This window comes from Oncorhynchus kisutch, linkage group LG24, assembly GCF_002021735.2.
Source record: "Oncorhynchus kisutch isolate 150728-3 linkage group LG24, Okis_V2, whole genome shotgun sequence".
Taxonomy (NCBI): Eukaryota; Metazoa; Chordata; class Actinopteri; order Salmoniformes; family Salmonidae; genus Oncorhynchus; species Oncorhynchus kisutch.
The window spans coordinates 30,747,063-30,773,233 of record NC_034197.2 but is presented as its reverse complement, the minus strand read 5'-3'; the positions used below and the strand labels follow the sequence as shown (position 1 = coordinate 30,773,233).

Genomic DNA, 26,171 nt, shown 5'->3' with positions numbered 1-26,171 from the left:
TGATTCATCCCTCCAGAGAATGCATTTCCACTGCTCCAGAGTTCAATTGTGTCAAGCATTACACCACTACTGTTGACGCTTGGCATTGCCCATGGTGATTTTAGGCTGCTTGGCCATGGAAACCCATTTCATGAAGTTCCTGACGGACAGTTTCCAGAGGCATTTTGGAACTCGGTATTGAGTGTTGCAACTGAGGACAGACGTGCTTCAGCACTCGGCGGTCCCCTTCTGAGAGCTGTGTGGCCAACCGCTTCGCGGCTGAGTCATTGTGGCTCCTAGACATTTCCACTTCACAATAACAGCACTTACAGTTGACTGGGGAGCTCTAGCAGTGCATGAATTTGATGAACTGACTTGTGGAAAGGTGGCATCCTATGACGTTGCCACGTTTGAAAGTCACTGAGCTTTTCAATATAAACAAGTTTGGAGAAGTGGTTTATCCATACATTTCCATTTTGGATAGATAACTCTTTGTGTTTTTGTTTGTTTAGAGTTTTCCAATTTTCCCAAAAGTAGTTAGATTCTATGGATTCTTCAATAACATTGAGCTGATTTCTGATGTGCTGTTCCTACTTTTTCCGTAGTGTGTTTCTGTATGGTTTTAGTGATTCACCATAGTGAAGGCTCATGTTTTCTGGGTCTCTATGTTTTTGGTTGGATATGTTTCTCAGTTTCTTTCTTAGGTTTTTGCTTTCTTCAAACCATTTGTCATTTGTTATTCATTTTCTTAGGGTGTCTGCTTGAAATGTGTTGATTTGATTTGGAAGCTAAAAGGTCAAGTATACTGTTTAGCCTTTCTACTGCCATGTACAAATGTATACCTTCACTGTCACGGTGAAAGATTTTGTCAAGGAAGTTGTCTAAAAGGGATTGAATTTGTTTTTGCCTAATCATTTTTAGTAGGTTTCTACCCTACATTCCTTCCATCTATAGCATTTCTTTATGTTACTCAATTCCTTTGGCTTTGATGCCTCATGATTGAGTATTGCTCTGTTCAAGTAGACTGTGATTTTGCTGTGGTCTGATAGGGGTGTCAGTGGGCTGACTGTGAACGCTCTGAGAGACTCTGGGTTGAGGTCAGTAATAAAGTAGTCTACAGTACCACTGCCAATGAATGTGCTGTAGGTGTACCTGCAGTAGGAGTCTCCTCGAAGCCTACCATTGACTATGGTAAGTGTTTGCCTGTAGGCTGACAGTGTCAGGTTCTTGTCCAGTTCTGGCTCTAGGTTGCCACAAACTAGTACATGTCCCTGGGCCTGGAAATGGTTGATCTACCCCCTAATATGGAGAAGGTGTCATCATCAATTTATGGGGATTCTATTGGGGGGATATACAGTAGGTAGCACAAATTGGGACATTTTTCTCTGTTGAGATCATTTCTAGTCAGATGTAAAAAAATATATATAAAAATAATAATAATCCTGTTTTGGCTATTTCAATAGAGTGGGTTAGGTCTGCTCTATATCACATGAATATACCACCCGAGTCTTCCCTTTTCACACCTGGTAGTTTAGTGGATGGGACTACCAGCTCTCTGTAACCTAGAGGGCAACCAGTTGGTCCGTCTCATCTATATCATGGTTCTTATAGGATTACAATGTCTGTATTTCCAATCTTTGATGAAGTCTGGGTTCCTGCTCTTCAGGCCAAAGGCAGATGACCTCAAAATGTGTATATTCCAGGATGAGATAGTAAAAGCTTTGTGCTCCGTTGTTGTTTAGGCTCAGACCATTACTGTACATGTGAGCAGAGGATGTGATGCATACCTCTTAGGTTGCAGCTTGGGAAAGGGGCATACCTAGTCAGTTGTACAACTGAATGCATTCAACTGAAATATGTTTTTGGCATTTAACCCAACCTCTCTGAATCAGAGAGGTGCAGGGAGTTGCTGTAATCAACATCATCGGGGAACAGTGGGTGAACTGCCTTGGCTCAGGTGCAGAATTCTAGATTTATTATCTTATCAGCTCAGGGATTCAAACCAGCAACCTTTTGATTACTGGCCCGACACTCCTACCCACCAGGCTACCTGCCACCCCTTTGTCCAATGGTCACTGAACAAATGAGGAAGAAGAATGGCATACACCTGCAGCATGCCAAATGGATGGCTCAGAAATAATCCATTCTTTTTAACACACTTGAATCATTATACTCAGGTAGGCCAAATGACCTTTTTTACAGAATAGCTTTACAGAATTTGCAATTCCTTATGTGGAAACATTGCTACTGCAACATGTTAACACCACCTTTTCACATGTTAGGAGAACACAGTGGCTTGCAAAGGTATTCACCACATTGGCATTTTTCCTATTTTGTTAGGCATTTTTCCTATTTTGTTGTCTCAACATGGAGGGGGTTTGTGTCATTGAATTTACACAACATGGAGGGGGTTTGTGTCATTGAATTTACACAACATGGAAGGTGTTTGTGTCATTGAATTTAAACAACATGGAGGGGGTTTGTGGGGGGTTTGTGTCATTGAATTCACACAACATGGAGGGGGTTTGTGTCATTGAATTTACACAACATGGAGGAGGTTTGTGGGGGGTTTGTGTCATTGAATATACACAACATGGAGGGGGTTTGTGGTGGGTTTGTGTCATTGAATTTACACAACATGGTGGGGGTTTGTGGGGGGTTTGTGTCATTGAATTTACACAACATGGTGGGGGTTTGTGTCATTGAATTTACACAACATGGAGGGGGTTTGTGGGGGGTTTGTGTCATTGAATTCACACAACATGGAGGGGGTTTGTGTCATTGAATTTACACAACATGGAGGGGGTTTGTGTCATTGAATTTACACAACATGGAAGGTGTTTGTGTCATTGAATTTAAACAACATGGAGGGGGTTTGTGTCATTGAATTCACACAACATGGAGGGGGTTTGTGTCATTGAATTTACACAACATGGAGGAGGTTTGTGGGGGGTTTGTGTCATTGAATATACACAACATGGAGGGGGTTTGTGGTGGGTTTGTGTCATTGAATTTACACAACATGGTGGGGGTTTGTGGGGGGTTTGTGTCATTGAATTTACACAACATGGTGGGGGTTTGTGTCATTGAATTTACACAACATGGAGGGGGTTTGTGGGGGGTTTGTGTCATTGAATTCACACAACATGGAGGGGGTTTGTGTCATTGAATTTACACAACATGGAGGGGGTTTGTGTCATTGAATTTACACAACATGGAGTTTTTTTGGGGGGGTTTGTGTCATTGCATTTACACCACATGGAGGGGGTTTGTGGTGGGTTTGTGTCATTGAATTTACACAACATGGTGGGGGTTTGTGGGGGGTTTGTGTCATTGAATTTACACAATATGCCTACCACTTTGAAGATGCAAAATATTGTTTTATTGTGAAACAAACAAGAAATAAGACAAAAGATGTAACTATTCACCCCCCTATACATCTACTGGGATTTTTGCCCATTCTTCAAAGCAAAACTGCTCTAGCTCCTTCAAGTTGGATAGGTTCTGCTGGTGTACAGCAATCTATTAGTCATACCACAGATTCTCAATTGGATTGAGGTCTGGGCTTTGACTAGACCATTCCAAGACATGTAAATGTTTCCTCTTAAACCACTCCGTGTTGCTTTAGCAGTATGCTTAGGGTCATTGTCCTGCTGGAAGGTGAACCCCCATCCTAATCTCAAACCTCTGGAAGACTGAAACAGGTATCCCTCAAGAATTTCGCTGTATTTAACACCATCCATCATCCCTTCAATTCTGACCAGTTTCCCAGTCCATACCGATTAAAATCTTCCCCACAGCATGATGCTGCCACCACCATATTTCATGGGATGGTGTTCTCAGGGTGATGAGCGGTGTTGGGTTTGCGCCAGACATAGCATTTTTCTTGATGACCAAAAAGCTAAATTTTAGTCTCATCTGACTAGAGTACCTTCTTCCATATGTTTGGGGAGTCTCCCACATGCCTTTTGGCGAACACCAAACGTGCTTGCTTTTCTTGAAGCAATGGCTATTTTCTGGCCACTCTTCCATAAAGCCCAGCTCTGTGGAGTTTACGGCTTAAAGTGGTCCTATGGACAGATATTCCAGTCTCTGCTATGGAGCTTTGCAGCTCCTTCAGGGTCATGTTTGGTCTCTTTCTTGCCTCTCTGATTAATGCCCTCCTTCGCTTGTCCGTGAGTTTTGGTGGGCGGCCCACTCTTGGCAAGTTTGTTGTGGTGCCATATTCTTTAAATGTTTTAATAATGGATTTAATGGTGCTCCGTGGGATGTTCAAAGTTTCTGATCTTTTCTTATATCCCAACCCTGATCTGTACTTCTCCACAACTTTGTCCCTGACCTGTTTGGAGAGCTCCTTGGTCTTCATGGTGCCCCTTGCTTAGTGGTGTTGTAGATTCTGGGGCCTTTCAGAACAGGTGTATATATACTGAGATCATGTGACAGATCATGTGACACATAGATTGCAGGTGGACTTTATTTAAGCAATAATGTGACTTCTGAAGATAATTGGTTGCACCAGATCTTATTTAGGGGCTTCATAGCAGAGGGGGTGAGTACATGCGTACGCACCACTTTTCCCTTTTTTATAATTTTTTGAAACAAGTTATTTTTTCAACTTCACCAATTTGGAGTATTTTGTGTATGTCCATTACATGAAATCCATGTAAAAATCAATTTAAATTACAGGTTGTAGTGAAACAAAATAGGAAAAATGCCTTTATTTATTTAACCAGGCAAGTCAGTTAAGAACAAATTCTGTTCAGGGGCAGAACGACAGATTTGTACCCTGTCAGCTTGGAGGTTTGAACTTGCAACCTTCCGGTTACTAGTCCAACTCTCTAACCACTAGGCTACCCTGCTGCCCTGTGTCAGGGGGCTAGGATCAGTGCAAATGTCATTTTGTGTCAGCAGTGCAAATGTCATTTTTAAATGTGATTTTTATATGTGAAAATGCAAATTACATTTTCACGTGATTGATTTTTGCATGAGAAAGTTTCACTTATGCAACTGCAATAAACGTGAGGTGACATGTGTTAACACAATTTAAAATATGAAATTTAACCTCAACATGTGAAAACAGCAATTTCACATGTGAAAATGTGATTTTGTGAAAAATGTGTCTTTAGTAGTAGTAATGTCTATGTTAATGTTTTAAATTAATGTAAATTGTAAAGTATTTTTTTTGTAATGTATTTTTCTTTTTGTGCCGGACCCTTGGGAGACTAGCTGTCACCATTGGAGTCGGCTAATACAAAATCAAATCAAACAAAAAAATCATGTTTTCTTTTATTGTTAGGCCTTTTCTCCCTTTCCTGTGTGTGATAACAGGAACTTGGGGTAGAGCCACCCAGGGCATTACACTCAGTTATCAGCTCTCACTCAGCCTGGCAGCTGCCACTCACACACACCATAGAGAGAGAGACTAAAGAGTAGGGTTGAGTAGACAGAGTCAGTGAAGTGTTTAAGTAGTAGTGGCAATAGTAGTAGTCACATTGAAATGGAGGATTTTTGTTAGGTTAATCCTGGATTTGAGTTTAATCTCCTAAAAAATGGGTTTCATTTTCCCTAAGTGATCTCTTATGTATATGTTTGATGACCACTGTAACACAGTGCCCTTTTCGTGACATGTCCACATGCAACTGAGAGTGGCTTTAATGGAATGTAATGGTTTTGGGGTTTTAATTTTGATTATAAGTGGGATTCAAATTAAATGTTTCTCTCTCTCTCGCTCTCTCTCTCTCTCGCTCTCTCGCTCTCTCTCTGTCTCTCACTTTCTCTCTCTCTGTCTCTCTCTTTCTGTCTTCAGCAGCGTCCAGCTTCAGTTTCTGCCGTGCGTCCCTGGAGCACACAGTGTCTGTAGAGGAGCTCAGCTACCAGCTGCCTCGTCGGCCAGGGGCCAGTCTGACCTGGCACGATGGGAGGGGGCAGAAGAACACACACACCGTCAAACTACTGCAGCAGCCTGGCACAGAGGGCATACAGGTATCATAATGGGCATGTGCAGACACATGCACAGACATACACATACACAAACGCACACTCACACACACACTGTCTGGGCAGTGCCAGATGACGATTTAGGCACCAGCACTAGGAGAAAGATCAGAGAAAATAACACGTCCTTAAACATAGAGAGATCTAAATCAAATCAAATGTATTTTTTAGCCCTTCTTACATCAGCTGACATCTCAAAGTGCTGTACAGAAACCCAGCCTAAAACCCCAAACAGCAAGCAATGCAGGTGTAGAAGCACGGTGGCTAGGAAAAACTCCCTAGAAACCTAGGAAGAAATCTAGAGAGGAACCAGGCTATGAGGGGTGGCCAGTCCTCTTCTGGCTGTGCCGGGTGGAGATTATAACAGAACATGGCCAAGATGTTCAAATGTTCATAAATTACCAGCATGGTCAAATAATAATGATCACAGTAGTTGTCGAGGGTGCAGCATGTCAGCACCTCAGGAGTAAATGTCAGTTTGCTTTTCATAGCCGATCATTAAGAGTATCTCTACCGCTCCGGCTGTCTCTAGAGAGTTGAAAACAGCAGGTCTGGGACAGGTAGCACGTCCGGTGAACAGGTCAGGGTTCCATAGCCGCAGGCGGAACAGTTGAAACTGGAGCAGCAGCACGGCCAGGTGGACTGGGGACAGCAAGTAGTCATCATGCCAAGTAGTCCTGAGGCATGGTCCTAGGACTCAGGTCCTCCGAGAGAAAGAAAGAAAGAAAGAAAGAAAGAGAGAAAGAGAGAATTAGAGAGAGCATACTTAAATTCACACAGGACACCGGATAAGACAGGAGAAGTACTCCAGATATAACAAACTGATCCTTGCCCCCTGACACATAAACTACTGCAGCATAAATACTGGAGGCTGAGACAGGAGGGGTCAGGAGACACTATGGCCCCATCCGATGATACCCCCGGACAGGGTCAAACAGGAAGGATATAACCTCACCCACTTTGCCAAAGCACAGCCCCCACACCACTAGAGGGATATCTTCAACCACCAACTTACCATCCTGAGACAAGGCCGAGTATAGCCCACAAAGATCTCCGCCACGGCACAACCCAAGGGGGGGCGCCAACCCAGACAGGAAGATCATCTAAACACATGCTTTATAGATCAGTAGCACTGCCTTGTGTCTCTCATTATGGAGTCTCAACAGCATACTACAAAGGATGTTTGGTTGTTCTTCCCTCCTCATCACAAGGGCTGCTACAGCCTCAGAAACCCACAAGAGAGACTGATTATGTAAGAGATGATTGATTAAAAAACAGGTAATGAGATGAATGCAGGTACAGAATCCTCTCTGGGAGGAGAGTCATTAACTTTTGTTTTGAGTGTGAAATTTCAATTATTCGATTATGTCACCATTATAACCAATTTTCAACATTGATAAAACGTGTATAAAATATGTTGAATTTGTACCTTTGAAATAATGTCAGAAAATATAATTGCCTAATTAAAATACACAAAGTAAGCAAAACAATGAAATACATCATTCCAACATTACCAAAAATTATGAATAAGATACTAATGAGATAGATCTACAGTATATAATAAATATAACAATTGAGATTTACCAAATATGACATTAATGAGCGAGCTAGGAAGGACAATCTTTTCAGCACTTTTGAAATGTTCAGCAACAGAATTCAGAACATGGGCCGTTCTTACAGTATTCTCCCTGTACACCAAGTCAGAACCATAAGATACATAATAGGGGAATATAAGCAGACAATGAAAGCTCTTGCAATATTCAATTATGACATTTCTCTAAAACAGTCTATAGGCTACATGTGCACCACCACCAGTAGGCTAAGTTCTGAGGGGGAAAGGGACCAAATTATGGACTACTAACAGCTTACTACCCAAAATATTACTTTCTTAGCTGCAGAATACATATCCTGGCATATTACATCATTTATGCAGCAGCATACAAGACATATCTTTGAACTCGTTGTTGTGCTCACTTAAACAGGAAGGGGGTGTGGCAGTCCTTGTGGGCAAGATTTGTCATTAAACTTTGTCATCAAAGTCTAGCATTCTCTGGATTTATGGTGCTTTTAAGACAAATGGGAACTAGAGAATAAAACTATGTTGAATCATGACATCAATGATCTTCAGGTAGGAAAGTCAGAGCTCTAGAAAGAGGTCTGAGTTCCTGACTTGGAATTCCGAGTTGGATGACCGTTCAAAACGTATTTTCCAAGTCCGAGCAAATTATTTTCAGGGTTCGCAGTCATCTTGAACGAACTGAAGTTGTAAGTCAGAGATTTCCCACTTCCGAGTTCCCAGTTGTTTTGAATGCAGCAGAAGTCATGCTGAATGGATAGCATGGCCAATGATGTATTCAGACCTCTCTGGCCCATGGTGTTGCATGTAAATGTTTAGAGACCCTTTCAAACAGATTTGGACCACATACCCTCTCCACCGAATAGCAGGCAGGGGAAGCAAAATAGTGGTTGCTTTGTAATGCTTGCAGCCACTGATTCCTTCCAAACCACTCATTGTTGACTTAGCGATTTCCGACTTGTTGTGTAATGTACAGTATACAGTTGAAGTCAGAAGTTTACATACACTTATGTTGCAGTCATTAAAATTCCACACATTTCTTGTTAACAAACTATAGTTTGTTAACAATTATTTACAGGCAGATTATTTCACTTATTATTCACTGTATCATAATTCCAGTGGGTCAGAAGTTTACATACACTAAGTTGACTGTGCCTTTAAACAGCTTGGAAAATTCTAGAAAATTATGTCATGGCTTGAGAAGCTTCTGATAGGCTAATTGACATCATTTGAGTCAATTGGAGGCGTACCTGTGGATGTATTTCAAGGCCTACCTTCAAACTCAGTGCCTCTTTGCTTGACATCATGGGAAAATCAAAAGAAATCAACCAAGGCCTCAGAAAAAAATGTAGACCTCCACAAGTCTGGTTCATCCTTGGGAGCAATTTCGAAACACCTGAAGGTACCACGTTCATCTGTACAAACAATCATACGCAAGTATAAACACCATGGGACCACGCAGCCTTCATACCGCTCAGGAAGGGGACGCTTTCTGTCTCCTAGAGATGAACATACTTTGGTGCAAAAAGTGCAAATCAATCCCAGAACAACAGCAAAGGACCTTGTGAAGATGCTGGAGGAAACAGGTACAAAAGTATCTATTTCCACAGTAAAATGAGTCCTATATCGACATAACTTGAAAGGCCGCTCAGCAAGGAAGAAGCCACTGCTCCAAAACCGCCATAAAAAAGCCAGACTACGGTTTGCAACTGCACATGGGGACAAAGATCGTACTTTTTGGAAAAATGTCCTCTGGTCTGATGAAACAAAAATAGAACTGTTTGGCCATAATGACCATCGTTATGTTTGGAGGAAAAAGGGGGAGGCTTGCAAACTGAAGAACACCATCCCAACCGTGAAGCACGGGTGGCCATCACAAAGCCCTGACCTCAATCCTATAGATAATTTGTGGGCAGAACTGAAAAGGCGTGTGTGAGAAAGGAGGCCTACAAACCTGATTCAGGTACACCAGCTCTGTCGGGAGGAATGGGCCAAAATTCCCCCAACTTATTGTGGGATGCTTGTGGAAGGCTACCCGCAACATTTGACCCAAGTTAAACAGTTTAAAGGCAATGCTACCAAATACTAATTGAGTGTATGTAAACTTCTGACCCACTGGGAATGTGATGAAAGAAATAAAAGCTGAAATAAATATAAACTATTATTCTCACATTTCACATTCTTAAAAGGAAGTGGTGATCCTAACTGACCTAAGAAAATGTTTACAATGATAAAATGTTAGGAATTGTGCAAAACTGAGTTTAAATGTATTTGGCTAAGGTGTATGTAAACATCCGACTTAAACTGTATGTCCAATGGCCGATGAGCACAGATACGTGTTTATCGAGAATTTATTTTGATATGACAAGAATATAAAAGGATTTGCCAGTAGATTGTGTCATGATTCATTATGATGACTGCTTGTCTAGCTAGCTAGCTTGCCAGCTAAGATTTTGAAAGTATGATGGTGACATCATCAGTCTTAAAAAAGCTACGTTAGATATAACATGATTTGAAGTCATTTTATCTGTGGCCAATGACCTTAATCCTTCTTGGACAGGTACTTCTAATGTAAAAATATTGTAGCACCCAAGGGGGCTTGATCTGCCGAGCTCTTCCGGTAGATTTTGCGGTGACTTCGTGTCCCCATGAGTGACAGAACAATGAGCCAATCACGGCACAAATAGAGAAGATTACCAACACCAACGCTCTGTTCGACATATCAATGATTCATTTGTAGACAAACTGGAATTAAAGCCAGACTAAGTCAGTGGTACAGATGGAACTATCCACGCGGAATATACATCTCCTTCAAATGTTGATATTCGGTTGTGTTGACAACCAAACACAATTCAATATCACTTAAGGTAATTGTATTTTAAATTATCTTACAGAGTTTGAAATTCTAGTCCTATTGTATTGTCTGTGTTGAGCTAAATTCAGGGTTGAATTGAAACTATAGCCCTATATACTACAGTGTACAGGGCTAAATAGCATCATTGATGATATACTGTATGAGTGATATAGTATGGTTACATTTCATTTGCTCTCTTAAACGTACCCTTTGCAATGACTTCGATAGCAACAGTGGAGATCTCTCAACAATCATTCTCATGATAGCACATTGGTAATTGTTAGAGACAATTAGCATAGCTAAGCAGGGCTGGGCTTCGTCAACACCCTGGATGTGAGACCAAAATGTAACTGTAGATAGATCAATTCTCCAGTTGGAGGTTCTGCTGGGCCATTATTTATTTCCTGAAAGTGGATATAAAGTTGAAAATCTGACATTGTTTTAAAGGTACAAATTCAATATATTTTATACAAGGTTTGTCAATGTTGAAATGTAGTTACCATGATGGCATGCTCCTGTGGTTGATTATGTGACCCTGCATAGTAAAGACACACTTCAGATAGCCAGTCTCTTTCACAAGATGCTCTCGTGCAATATGGAACCCCATCTGTGCGCTTCTAGAACAAAACAAAGGCAAAAAAGCATTCTATTTTTACAGTGCCTGACCTAAAATAGAGCATGACATAACAACACACTTCCTGGTTGCCCTGTAAGACAACACACTTCCTGGTTGCCCTGTAAGCCAAAGGAATCATGGGAGGAAGGAGGTTCTTTGCTCCATTTCTCCAAAGCCCTTGAGAAACTGTTGGCGTCAAGAAAGTGCAAACACGCACCACCACACTGTTTAATAATTCACAGCTACTCTAATCCCTAAGACAGGTCTGAAAGGCTTAATCAAAGATGGGTTATGAAGCTGTTTCCACGTAAATATATAGAGGATTTATCATTATAAACCTTGTCTATGGTACGAAGAACATGCTGTAGGATTTCCACATGACTTTGAGCAACTAGACTCACTATGTATTATTCAACAGTACAGAGACAGAGAGCAGTCTTTGTTTACATGTGTGTGGGTGTGTGCGTGTTCGTGTGTGTGTGTCCAGCTATCTGTGGAGAGATGATTAGATTAGAACCCATTATGTTGGTTTAACAGAGATCAGCACTAATAAGGAAATAAGTTTAGTAAAACAACAGCCTAGACACAGACACGCACACAAACATACATAAACACACAGACACGCACACAAACATACATAAACACACAGACACACACACAGTGAATGTTGATATGGTAGGGCCAGAAGACACCGTCTAATTTTAAGAATCTTTTTTCACACATCACATGCTGACACACTGATCATAAGACACATGATGAACAGATGAAGAACTGATACTACAGCTCTATTCTAATTGCTCAACGGGGTGTTGGGATTTATTTTGGATCATCTGCATGGTCAACAGTTACTCCTTCAGAATGGAACACTAATCAATGGAGAATAAAAATAGCTTGTCCAGTTGTGTATGAGGAGACTGTTGGTTTGGCGACTGGTTGGTTGTTTCTAATGAGACCATTGGTTTGGTGGTTGGTTGGGTGGTTCTAATGACACTTTTGGTTTGGTGATTGGTTAGCTGGTTCTAATGAGACCGTTGGTTTGGTGGTTGGTTGGGTGGTTCTAATGGGACCATTGGTTTGGTGGTTGGTTGGCTGGTCTAATGAGACCGTTGGTTTGGTGGTTAGTTGGCTGGTTCGAATGAGACCATTGGTTTGGTGGTTGGTTGGCTGGTCTAATGAGACCGTTGGTTTGGTGGTTAGTTGGCTGGTTCGAATGAGACCATTGGTTTGGTGGTTGGTTGGCTGGTTCTAATGAGACCGTTGGTTTGGTGGTTGGTTGACTGGTTCTAATGAGACTGTTGGTTTGGTGGTTGGTTGGTTGGTTCTAATGACACCATTGGTTTGGTGGTTGGTTGGTTCTAATGAGACCATTGGTTTGGTGGTTGGTTGGCTGGTTCTAATGAGACCGTTAGTTTGGTGGTTGGTTGGTTCTAATGAGACCATTGGTTTGGTGGTTGGTTGTGTGGTTCTAATGACACTTTTGGTTTGGTGATTGCTTAGCTGGTTCTAACGAGACCGTTGGTTTGGTGGTTGGTTGGGTGGTTCTAATGGGACCATTGGTTTGGTGGTTGGTTGGCTGGTCTAATGAGACCGTTGGTTTGGTGGTTAGTTGGCTGGTTCGAATGAGACCATTGGTTTGGTGGTTGGTTGGCTGGTTATAATGACACTTTTGGTTTGGTGATTGGTTAGCTGGTTCTAATGAGACCGTTGGTTTGGTGGTTGGTTGGGTGGTTCTAATGGGACCATTGGTTTGGTGGTTGGTTGGCTGGTCTAATGAGACCGTTGGTTTGGTGGTTAGTTGGCTGGTTCGAATGAGACCATTGGTTTGGTGGTTGGTTGGCTGGTTCTAATGAGACCGTTGGTTTGGTGGTTGGTTGATTGGTTCTAATGAGACCATTGGTTTGGTGGTTGGTTGACTGGTTCTAATGAGACTGTTGGTTTGGTGTTTGGTTGGTTGGTTCTAATGAGACTGTTGGTTTGGTGGTTGGTTGGTTGGTTCTAATGACACCATTGGTTTGGTGGTTGGTTGGTTCTAATGAGACCATTGGTTTGGTGGTTGGTTGGCTGGTTCTAATGAGACCGTTAGTTTGGTGGTTGGTTGGTTCTAATGAGACCATTGGTTTGGTGGTTGGTTGTGTGGTTCTAATGACACTTTTGGTTTGGTGATTGGTTAGCTGGTTCTAACGAGACCGTTGGTTTGGTGGTTGGTTGGGTGGTTCTAATGGGACCATTGGTTTGGTGGTTGGTTGGCTTGTCTAATGAGACCGTTGGTTTGGTGGTTAGTTGGCTGGTTCGAATGAGACCATTGGTTTGGTGGTTGGTTGGCTGGTTATAATGAGACCGTTGGTTTGGTGGTTGGTTGATTGGTTCTAATGAGACCATTGGTTTGGTGGTTGGTTGACTGGTTCTAATGAGACTGTTGGTTTGGTGTTTGGTTGGTTGGTTCTAATGAGACTGTTGGTTTGGTGGTTGGTTGGTTGGTTCTAATGACACCGTTGGTTTGGTGGTTGGTTGGTTCTAATGAGACCATTGGTTTGGTGGTTGGTTGGTTCTAATGAGACCATTGGTTTGGTGTTTGGTTTGCTGGTTCTCATGAGACCGTTGGTTTGGTGGTTGGTTGGCTGGTTCTAATGAGACAGCTGGTTTGGTGGTTGGTTGGCTGGTTCTAGTGAGACTGTTGATTTGGTGGTTGGTTGGCTGGTTCTAATGAGACCGTTAGTTTGGTGGTTGGTTGGCTGGTTCTAATGAGACCGTTAGTTTGGTGGTTGGTTGGCTGGTCCTAATGAGACCGTTATTTTGGTAGTTGTTTGTCTGGTTCTAGTGAGACTGTTGGTTTGGTGGTTGGTTGGCTGATTCTAATGAGACTGTTGGTTTGTTGGTTGGTTTTAATGAGGCTAGTTTGGTTTTATTCAATATTCGTTGTAGTTTGTCAGCTATGTCACCTCAGCTATGTCAACTTCACAGATCTTCATTGTAAAGGGTTTAAACACTGTTTCCCATGCTTGTTCAATGAACCATTAACAATTAATGAACATGCACCTGTTGGAACGGTTGTTAAGACACTAACAGCTTACAGACGGTAGGAAATTAAGGTCACAGTTAGGAAAACTTAGGACACTAAAGAGGCCTGTCTACTGACTCTGAAAAACACCAAAAGAAAGATGCCAAGGGTCCCTACTCATCTGTGTGAACGTGCCTTAGGCATGCTGCAAAGAGGCATGAGGCCTGCAGATGTGGCCGGGGCAATAAATTGCTATGTCAGTACTGTGAGACGCCTAAGACAGCGCTATAGGGAGACAGGATGGACAGCTGATCATCCTCACAGTGGCAGACCACGTGTACAACACGTGCACAGGATCGGTACATCCGAACATCACACCTGCGGGACAGGTACAGGATGGCAACAACAACTGCCTAAGTTATACCAGGAATGCATAATCCCTCCATCAGTGCTCAGACTGTCCGCAATAGGCTGGGAGAGGCTGGACTGAGGGCTTGTAAGGCAGGTCCTCACCAGACATCAACAACATCAATATGGGCACAAATCCACCGTCGCTGACCAGACAGGACTGGCAAAATGTGCTCTTCACTGACGAGTCGCGGCTTTGTCTCACCAGGGGTGATGGTCGGATTCGCGTTTATCGTCGAAGGAATGAGTGTTACACCGAGGCCTGTACTCTGGAGCGGGATCGATTTGGAGGTGGAGGGTCCATCATGGTCTGGGGCGATGTGTCACAGCATCATCGGACTGAGCTTGTTGTCATTGCAGGGAATCTCAACGCTGTGCGTTACAGGGAAGACATCCTCCTCCCTCATGTGGTACCCTTCCTGCAGGCTCATCCTGACATGACCCTCCAGCATGGCAATGCCACCAGCCATACTGCTCGTTCTGTGTGTGATTTCCTGCAAGACAGAAATGTCAATGTTCTGCCATGGCAAGCGAAGAGCCCGGATCTCAATCCCATTGAGCATGTCTGGGACCTGTTGGATCGGAGGGTGAGGGCTAGGGCCATTCCCCCCAGAAATGTCCGGGAACTTGCAGGTGCCTGGGGTAACATCTCACAGCAAGAACTGGCAGATCTGGTGCAGTCCATGAGGAGGAGATACACTGCAGTACTTAATGCAGCTGGTTACCACACCAGATACTGACTGTTACTTTTGATTTTGACCCCCCCCCCCCCCCTTTGTTTAGGGACACATTTTTCAATTTCTGTTAGTCACATGTCTGTGGAAATTGTTCAATTTATGTCTCAATTGTTGAATCTTATGTTCATACATGTTAGGTTAGCTGAAAGTAAACGCAGTTGACAGTGAGAGGACGTTTTGCTGAGTTTTAGCAGTTTGAAAAACAAGGAGATGGGGCAGAGAAGGAGTGAAGAAGAAGAATATGAAGGGAGAGAGATGAGGGATGCTGTTAAAATATGGTGGAAGAAAGGAGATATTATATTATAGGAGCCTACGGTGTGAATACTGCAGCAGGCGTATATGAAGACGTATTGTGAGTGGAAGTAGAGGTAGAGGTAAGGACTGGGGAGGTGTGAGGGGCACATGAAGGACGATGAGACTCATGTCTGTGAGGGACTCTGGGGTGGAGAGACAGATTAAAGGGATGATTGAATAATGACATGACAGTAAAGGAGGGAGGGAGGGAGGGATGAAAATGTGATTAAGACAGGGGGACAGAAAAAGAGAAAGGGGAGAGGGAGCACAAAAGAGGGGAGAGACAGAGGAAGAGGTTGGGGAGGAAGCTGAGAGAAGAGGGGAGAGACAGAGGAAGAGGTTGGGGAGGAAGCTGAGAGAAGAGGGGAGAGACAGAGGAAGAGGTTGGGGAGGAAGCTGAGAGAAGAGGGGAGAGACAGAGGAAGAGGTTTGGGGAGGAAGCTGAGAGAAGAGGGGAGAGACAGAGGAAGAGGTTGGGGAGGAAGCTGAGAGAAGAGGGGAGAGACAGAGGAAGAGGTTGGGGAGGAAGCTGAGAGAAGAGGGGAGAGACAGAGGAAGAGGTTGGGGAGGAAGCTGAGAGAAGAGGGGAGAGACAGAGGAAGAGGTTGGGGAGGAAGCTGAGAGAAGAGGGGAGAGACAGAGGAAGAGGTTGGGGAGGAAGCTGAGAGAAGAGGGGAGAGACAGAAATAAGAAGCTGAGAGAAGAGGGGAGAGACTGAGGAAGAGGGGAGAGAGAGAGGAAGAAGAAGGGGAGGAAGTTCTAATGAGACTGTTGGTTTGTTGGCTGGTTCTAATGAGACCGTTGGTTTGGTGGCTGGTTCTAATGAGACCGTTGGTTTGGTGGCTGGTTTGCTGGTTCTAATGAGACCGTTGGTTTGATGGTTGGTTATAATGAGACCATTGGTTTGGTGGTTGGTTCTAATGAGACCATTGGTTTGGTGGTTGGTTCTAATGAGACCATTGGTTTGGTGGTTGGTTCTAATGAGACCGTTGGTTTGGTGGTTGGTTCTAATGAGACCGTTGGTTTGGTGGTTGGTTCTAATGAGACCATTGGTTTGGTGGTTGGTTCTAATGAGACTGTCGGTTTGGTGACTGGTTGGATGGTTCTAACAGAACCATTGGTTTTGTGGGTGGTTGGATGGTTCTAATGAGACCATTGTTTTGGTGGTTGGTTGGCTGGTTCTAATGAGACCATTGGTTTGGTGGTTGGTTCTAATGAGACCGTTGATTTGGTGGTTGGTTGGCTGGTTCAAATGAGACCATTGGTTTGGTGGTTGGTTGGTTTGTTCTAATGAGATCATTATTTGGTGGTTGGTTGGCTGGTTCTAATGAGTTCATTGGTTTGGTGGTTGGTTGTTTGGTTCTAATGAGACTATTGGTTTGGTGGTTGGTTGGTTCTAATGAGACCATTGGTTTGGTGGTTGGTTCTAATGAGACCGTCGGTTTGGTGACTGGTTGGATGGTTCTAACAGAACCATTGGTTTTGTGGGTGGTTGGATGGTTCTAATGAGACCATTGTTTTGGTGGTTGGTTGGCTGGTTCTAATGAGACCATTGGTTTGGTGGTTGGTTCTAATGAGAATGTTGATTTGGTGGTTGGTTCTAATGAGACCGTTGATTTGGTGGTTGGTTGGCTGGTTCAAATGAGACCATTGGTTTGGTGGTTGGTTGGTTTGTTCTAATGAGATCATTATTTGGTGGTTGGTTTGTTCTAATGAGATCATTATTTGGTGGTTGGTTGGCTGGTTCTAATGAGTTCATTGGTTTGGTGGTTGGTTGTTTGGTTCTAATGAGACTATTGGTTTGGTGGTTGGTTGGTTCTAATGAGACCAATGGTTTGGTGGTTGGTTGGTTCTAATGAGACCATTGGTTTGGTGGTTGGTTGGTTGGTTCTAATGAGACCATTGGTTTGGTGTTTGGTTGGTTTGTTCTAAGGAGACCATTGGTTTGATGGTTGGTTGGCTGGTTCTAATGAGGCTAGTTTGGTTTTATTCTTTGGAGTTTGTCAGCTATGTAGATGTTTGAGACAGAGAAAGAGAGAGAAGGAGTGAAGAAGAACAATATGAAGGGAGAGAGATGAGGGATACTGTTAAAATATGGTGGACTCTGATGCTACAGAAGAAAGGAGATATTATATTATAGGAGCCTACGGTGTGAATACTGCAGCAGGCGTATATGAAGACTTATTGTGAGTGGAAGTAGAGGTAGAGGTAAGGACTGGGGAGGTGTGAGGGGCACATGAAGGGCGATGAGTCTCATGTCTGTGAGGGACTCTGGGGTGGAGAGACAGATTAAAGGGATGATTGAATAATGACATGACAGTAAAGGAGGGAGGGAGGGATGAAAATGTGATTAAGCCAGGGGACAGAAAAAGAGAAAGGGGAGAGGGAGCACAAAAGAGGGGAGAGACAGAGGAAGAGGTTGGGGAGGAAGCTGAGAGAAGAGGGGAGAGAAAGAGGAAGAGGTTGGGGAGGAAGCTGAGAGAAAAGGGGAGAGGCAGAGGAAGCTCAGAGAAGAGGGGAGAGAGAGGCAGAGGAATCTGAGAGAAGAGGGGAGAGAGAGGCAGAGGAATCTGAGAGAAGAGGGGAGAGACAGAGGAAGAGGAATCTGAGAGAAGAGGGGAGAGACAGAGGAAGAGGAATCTGAGAGAAGAGGGGAGAGACAGAGGAAGAGGAAGGGAAGCAATCTGAGAGAAGAGGGGAGAGGCAGAGGAAGAGGAAGCTCAGAGAAGAGGGGAGAGACAGAGGCAGAGGAATCTGAGAGAAGAGGGGAGAGACAGAGGAAGAGAAAGAGGAATCTGAGAGAAGAGGGGAGAGACAGAGGAATCTGAGAGAAGAGGGGAGAGACGGAGGAAGAGGAATCTGAGAGAAGAGGGGAGATACAGAGGAAGAGGAATCTGAGAGAAGAGGGGAGAGGCAGAGGAAGAGGAAGCTCAGAGAAGAGGGGAGAGACAGAGGAAGAGGAAGGGAAGGAATCTTAGAGAATAGGGGAGAGGCAGATGAAGAGGAAGCTCAGAGAAGAGGGGAGAGACAGAGGCAGAGGAATCTGAGAGAAGAGGGGATAGACAGAGGAAGAGAAAGAGGAATCTGAGAGAAGAGGGGAGAGACGGAGGAAGAGGAATCTGAGAGAAGAGGGGAGAGACGGAGGAAGAGAATTGGAGGAATCTGAGAGAAGAGGGGAGAGAGAGGAAAAGGAATGGAAGGAATCCGAGAGATGAGTGGAGAGAGAGGAAGGGGAGGGAGTCTAGAGAAGAAGGGAGAGACAGAGCAGGATGAAGGGGAGGGAGCTGAGAGAAGAAGAAGAAGAGAAACAGTGATAGACAGTGGAGAAGAAGAGAAACAGAGTGATAGACAGTGGAGAAGAAGAGAAACAGAGTGATAGACAGTGGTGGAGAAGAGAAACAGAGTGATAGACAGTGGAGAAGAAGAGAAACAGAGTGATAGACAGTGGAGAAGAAGAGAAACAGAGTGATAGACAGTGGAGAAAGGGTAAGCGATGGGTTCCAGAGGGAGGATGGGATTTGGGAGAGCGTGTTAAGAGTGTTAAGAAAGCTGTGACATTACTGTTGACCCTGCTTCTGCTTTGTAACTGAAACACACACATGCACAAACACACCTTCAGAGTTTTTATCTGCTAATTGGCTGAATCTTTTTTATGAATCAGGGCTGTGTGTGTGTGTGTGTGTGTGTGTGTGTTGGGAGGCAAGGGAGCGTGTCGACCGAGGTGCAGAGGACCCAGGAGCAGCAGGCTATAGGGAGGAGGCTAGATATCCTATTGTTGGGGGGTGAGGGAGGGAGGGAGGGAGGGTGAATTTTAAGGAGTCCCTCTGACTCTGCTCTAATCCCTGATTCAGCTCCACTGGGAAACTGAGGACACACACACAGACAGAGCGTGCAGAGTGGCTGAGACACAGAAGGACAGCTAGAAAGGAGAGGAGAAGAGAAGAAGAAAGGCACAGGAGAGGATATGGTGGGGGAGAAAGTATGACAAGATGGAGGGAGGGGGAGAGAACAAGGAATGATACACTACATGACCAAAAGTATGTGGACACCATCTCATTCCAAAATTAGGGGCATTAAATGTAGTTGGTCCCCACTTTGCTGCTATAACAGCCTCTACTCTTCTGGGAAGGCCTTCCACTAGATGTTGGAACATTGCTGCTATAACAGCCTCCACTCTTCTGGGAAGGCCTTCCACTAGATGTTGGAACATTGCTGCGGGGACTTGCTTCCATTCAGCCACAAGAGCATTAGTGAGGTCAGGCGCTGATTTTTGGCGATTAGGCCATGCAGTCGACATTCCAATTCATCCCAAAAGTGTTCAATGGGGTTGAGGCCAGGGCTCTGTGCAGGCCAGGCAAGTTCTTCGACACCAATCTCAACAAACCATTTCTGTATGGACCTCGCTGTGTGCACAGGGGCAGTGTCATGCTGAAACAGGAAAAGGCCTTCCCCAAGCTGTTGATACAACGTTTGAATCACAGAATCGTCTTGAATGTCATTGTATGCTGTAGTGTTATGATGTCCCTTTCCTGGAAATAAGAGGTCTAGCCTGATTCATGAAAAACAGCCCCAGACCATTATTCCTCCTCCACCAAACTTTACACTTGGCACTATGCAGGTGTGGCAGGTAGCCTTGTTGCTGTTGCTGGATCGAATCCCTGAGCTGACAAGGTAAGAAACTGTCATTCTGCCCCTGAACAAGGCGAGGGGAGGTAGCTTTCTCCTGGCATCCACAAAACCCAGCTTTGTCTGTTGGACTGCCACATAGTGACGTGTGATTTATCTCTCCAGAGAACTCCAGCCAACACTTGCACATGGTGATCTTAGGCTTGTGTGTGGCTGCTCAGCCATGGAAGCTCCTGATGAAGGGTGCTTGTGATGACATTGCTTCCAATGGCCGTTTGGAACTTGGTAGTGAGTGTTGCAACCAAGGACAGATGTTTTTTACGCGCTTCACTACACGGCGGTATGTCAGTAGAGAGAGTCAGAGGAGGGGGAGAGTAATGGACTTGAAGTAGATGAGGTGAAAGACATTGGAGAACAACATTAAAAAGGAAGGAAGAAGAGGTGGTTGGAGGATAGGAACAAAGGGATCCTGAGAGAAGAGTCCAGAGAGAGAAGAGAGAACAAAGGGAATAGAGATGAATGAATACAGGAATGAATCAAAAAGATGAGGGGAGTATGGCGTGACACCCACAAGTCCGATAAGGAATATACTTTTTACTCAGCTGGCCACACTGAATACTCCAGGTTAGACTACTTTTTCATGTACAGTGCAGATAGACACAGGCAGAGATAGTTTACCTTACTCTACACCTTGATAGCAAACCAAGAAATACTATATGGAGACTTAATACAAGCATGCTGAATGATCCAGCATTCAAGGAATCAATAAAGACAGAATTGAACATCTATCTGGAGAATAATGATAATGGGGATGTATCTCCTGCTATATTGTGGGATGCAGCTAAGGCGGTTATTAGAGGGAAGATCATAGCCACATCATCTCTCAAGAAAAAGATCAAGGCATAGAAACTGCTGAAATTACAGGAAACCCTAAGAAACTTAGAACGATCTCATAGTCAATACAAATACCCTCTTATATTACGAGACATTCAAAAGGTAAAACAGGAAATTGACCAGATTTATAGAGAAGAAGTAAAGAAAAAGCTTAGGTTCCTGAAACAACGATATTATGAAGCTCAAAGGCAACCAGATTACCTGCATGGAGACTCAGGAAACAACCAGCACAGAATACTATTTTCAAAATAGAAGACCCCAAAACAAAAAAGATCACATGCAAATTAGATGAAATACAGAATGCATTTGAGAAGGCAGATGCACAGGCAATAGAGCACTTTTTGAACTCACTTGATCTCCCCTCAATTGGGACAGAGCAAAATGATAGACTAACTTTAGAAATATCCACCGAAGAAATTAATAAAGCAATATCTCAACAAAAAGTCAACAAGTCTCCAGGCACTGATGGCTTCCCTTCAGAATGGTTCAAGACCTTCAGAGAACAATTAGCACCTCTACTTAAAACTCTGAGGGGGGGGGAGAGGCCATGGAGAGAGGCCATCATATCAGTAATCCCAGAAGAGGGTAAAGATAAGAAAGAATGCAGTTCATATAGACCTATCGCAATTCTTAACACAGATTATAAACTATATGCATCAATAATAGCCAAAAGAATGGAGAACATAATCCCAGAATTGATTGACGGAGATCAAACTGGTTTCATACAAAATAGGCAGACACAGGACAATATAAGGAGAACACTACATGTCATGGACCACATTACTCAGAATAAGACAAGTGCAATATTAATCAGCCTAGATGCAGAAAAAGCATTTGATTCAGTGGGATGGGATTACCTATTCCAAGTTATGGAAAGATTTGGTTTCAACAAAGAAGTGATACAGTGCATCAAAACACTGTATTCATGTCCGACCGCTAGAATAAAGATAAATGGACATTTGACACAAACGATAAAATTAGAGCAAGACAAGGCTGTAGTCTTTCACCTACACTCTTCTCCTTGTACCTCGAACCATTAGCACAGGCAATAAGACAGGACCTAACCTTAGAGGGAATAACAATAAGAGGCAGTGAACAGAAGATATGCATGTATGCTGATGACGTTCTGTTATTCCTTAAAGACCCAGGCTCAAGTGTATCTAGATTGATGGATGTTTTACAAACATTTGGAACATATTCAGGGAATGTGCTTAACGTACACAAGACCCAAGCCCTAGTATATAATTATACCCCACAGGAAGAGCTGAAGAGTAGGTATAACTTCACCTGGACCTCTTCATCCATTAAATATCTGGGAGTAAATTTACCAAAGGATACTCACAAACTTTATTGCATGAATTACGATCACATTAACAAGAAAATATATGAATTCCCTTCCCTTAGATCTTAGTAGTAGAATTGAAACAATCAAAATGAACATCCTGCCAAGGTTACTGTATTTGTTCTAATCACTGCCCATAGAAATCCCGCCTAAACAGTTTAGGGAATGGGATAAATAGATTAAGAGACCAAGAACTAGATATACAACATTACAGTTACCAAAAAACTGTGGGGGTATGGCCTTACTAAACCTAAAAGATTATTATGTGTCAGCCCAATTGAGACCTCTGGTGTGTTGGTGCAATTCAGAATACGAATCCAAATGGAAAGACATGGAGACTACTTTGACAGAGATACTGACCCATACAGTCAGTTTTGGGAAATAAGGACATGGTAAAAGAAATATACAATAGACCAAATCGGTGGATTAATTTATCTCTGAAGACATGGTTTAGGGTAGTTAAGCAAAATTATTTAGACAGAGAGATCAAACTGCTCAGTTGTCCCGCATACGACCCCAGCTTCATCCCTGCAACTCAGGACAGCAGGTTTAAACAATGGACGCAGAAAGGCATCACATCATTCAGTACAATGATAAGGAATGTGAACCTAGATAACTTCCAGGACCTAAGTAAAAAACATGGCTTGGATAAACAAGCTTTTTACAGATACGTACAAGTTCAACACTATTTCTTAAGGGAGATAAAAGTGACTGACCCCCGAGCGAGCACCTCCAAAATTAATCCAAGTATTCACTAACGCATACAACTTGGCAAAAAAACGATTTCAAATCTCTACTTGGGTATTCAATCCTCAAAGAAACATTCTACAAACTATATTAAAAAGAAATGGGAGGAGGAACTGAACATTGAAATAACTGATGAAACATGGTTGAACATATTAGAGACTCAACAAAGCTCTACCAACTCAAGGTCATGGAGAGAATTCTGTTGGAAGAATGTAATACGTTTCTTCATAACACCTAAACTGAAATCACTACACCCTTGTTGGAGAGAATGCGGTCTATTGAGGGCGGACCACTCTCATATCTTTTGGACTTGCCCCGCAATCGAAACTTACTGGGGAGAAATAAGATCTAACATTGGAAAAATTATGGAATTTGACATAGAACAAACATTCATTTCTTTGTACATGGGTGAAATACCTGACTTACACAATAGAGAAAAGTACCTCTTAAAGGTCCTACTGGCAGCCAGTAAAAAGGCTATCACTAGGCTATCACTAGGAAATGGCTACAAAAAGACCCTCCCACAGTGACACAATGGATAGACATTGTAGAAGAAATACACCACATGGAGCGTATGACCTTTGCTTTAAGAACTCAACAGGAGAGAGGTCAAGAATACTGGGAAAATGGGTTTCATACTTGGAAAAGGTCTAATTCAAAGATGTCAATGTAACTAATATGATGATATGATAATGAAGGTATGAAGTGCACTGTAACTGACAGATATTTTTTGTTGTTCTTTTATTTGACTTTATTTGTACTTTCTTTGTGTTCCTACAATAAAAACTAAGTATTAAAAAAAAAAAAGACGAGGAGAACAAGGGAACACATCTAGGTTGCCTGTCTTGGGGACAGCCGAATAACCCATTTAGGTTCAAGATATCTCCTTTTTTGTAGACACAATCTTTAAATTGAATACCATCATCCACAGAAGCTTCTCCCTTCCACCCTCCCCATCTCATTCCCCCCTCTGAATGGGACAGTCATGCATGCCATTCATGTGTAAGGATAGGTTCTGTGGTGTTAGACAGAGGTACATTTCCAGGGTTTAAGGTTGAGCGCTTACAGCACAGAGCTGGCCCACTGGCCGAGAGGAGATAAAGCCTGATGGATGGCTTCAAAACCAGAGGAGAGGAGGGATGAGGGAAGGATGGAGGGAGGGAGGGAGGCAGAGAGAGACGAAAGAGAAGAAGAGAAGATAAAGCCTGATGGATGGCTTCAAAACCAGAGGAGAGGAGGGATGAGGGAAGGATGGAGGGAGGGAGGGAGGCAGAGAGAGACGAAAGAGAAGAAGAGAAGATAAAGCCTGATGGATGGCTTCAAAACCAGAGGAGAGGAGGGATGAGGGAAGGATGGAGGGAGGGAGGGAGGCAGAGAGAGACAAAAGAGAAGAAGAGAAGATAAAGCCTGATGGATGGTCATGAAATGAGAGGAGTGGAGAAAAGAGGAGGGAGGGAGGGTCTCCTCTTTCCATTTCCACTCTGTCTGGTCTGCTGATGATGAAGGTCATTACTCACCATATTTGAGCCTCTGTCAAATTATAGATAGCACTCTCTCCCTCTCTCTCTCCCTCCCTCCCTCCCATTCAATTTCAATTGAAAAGCTTTATTGGCATGGAAAAAATATGTTTACATTCCCAAAGCAAGTGAAGTAGATAATAAACAAAAGTGAAATAAACAATAAAAAATGTACAGTAAACATAAAGACATTACAAATGTCATATTATATATTTATATACAGTGTTGTAATTATATGCAAATAGTTAAAGTACAAAAAGGAAAATAAATATACATAAATATGGGTTGTATTTACAATGATGTTTGTTCTTCACTGAAATCTTGCTGCTGTGATGGCAAACTGTGGTATTTCACCCAATAGTATTGGGAGTTTATCAAAATTGGATTTGTTTTAGAATTCTTTGTGGGTCTGGAAATATGTGTCTCTTATATGGTCATACATTTGGCAAGAAGTTAGGAAGTGCAGCTCAGTTTCCACCTCATTTTGTGGGCAGTGTGCACATAGCCTGTCTTCTCTTGAGAGCCAGGTCTGCCTTCAGCGGCCTTTCTCAATAGCAAGGCTATGCTCATTGAGTCTGTACATAGTCAAAGATTTCCTTAATTTTGGGTCAGTCACATTGGTCAGGTATTCTGACACGGTGTACGCTCTGTTTAGGGCCAAATTGCATTATAGTTTTTTGGTGAATTTTATCCAATGTGTCAAGTAATTATCTTTCTGTTTTCTCATCACTTGTTTGGGTCTAATTGTGTTGCTCTGGGGCTCTGTTTGTATTTGTGAACAGAGCCCCAGGACCAGGTTGCTTAGGGGACTCTTCTCCAGGTTAATTCCTCTGTAGGTGATGGCTTTGTTATGGAAGGTTTGGGAATCGCTTCCTTTTAGGTGGTTGTAGAATTTAATGGCTCTTTTCTGGATTGTGATCATTAGCGGGTATCGGCCTAATTCTGCTCAGCGGGCATTATTTGGTGTTTTACATTGTACGCAGAATTCTGCATGCAGAGTTTGTCCCATTTTGTGAATTCTTGGTTGGTGAGCAGACACCAGACCTCACAACCATGAAGGGCAATGGATTCTATAACTGATTCAAGTATTTTTTTGTCAGATCCTGATTGGTATGTCAAATGTTATGTTCCTTTGGATGGCATTTTGGTTGGATAGGTTTCAGGTCATGAAGGCTGTTCAAGTCCAGGGTGGAGTGGTGGGCCAGGTAGACATTAGGTTTTGAGGTACAGTCTCTCGAAATGCTCGCATTCACCCACTGTATGTTGGCAGGGTGAATGTGTTTTCGTGGTAGCAGTGTGGAAAATGGAAGAAGCTTTTTCAATCACTCCCTTGAGTGCTGTGGCCACTTCTTCCTGCTGGGCCCTCAGGCCATTTGTGCCCATGTGAACCACTCCACCCTGGAGTTGAACAGCCTTTACGACCAGGTCCACCTCTACAAAGCAGCAATTCCAACTTTTGCCAGAACCCTGAAGGACGATTCCCTCAACAGCAGCCCCAACACCTCACACAGGAACAACCGAGCAACGGACACCCCGCCCAGACCAGCGAGACACCCTCCCAGACCCACTCTTTGACTGTCTCACTCTCT

The 26,171-nt window shown here is 43.3% G+C and overlaps 1 protein-coding gene across 1 annotated transcript in view; it reads left to right on the top strand.

The window, feature by feature from the left end:
* Positions 1-26,171, top strand: part of samd10b (sterile alpha motif domain containing 10b) — a 152,157-nt gene that overhangs the window by 86,686 nt on the left and 39,300 nt on the right. Inside the window, exon 2 of the mRNA XM_020458669.2 lies at positions 5,786-5,961. Within this exon, the coding sequence (XP_020314258.2) occupies positions 5,786-5,961 (176 nt within the window). The remainder of the gene's footprint in view (positions 1-5,785; positions 5,962-26,171) is intronic.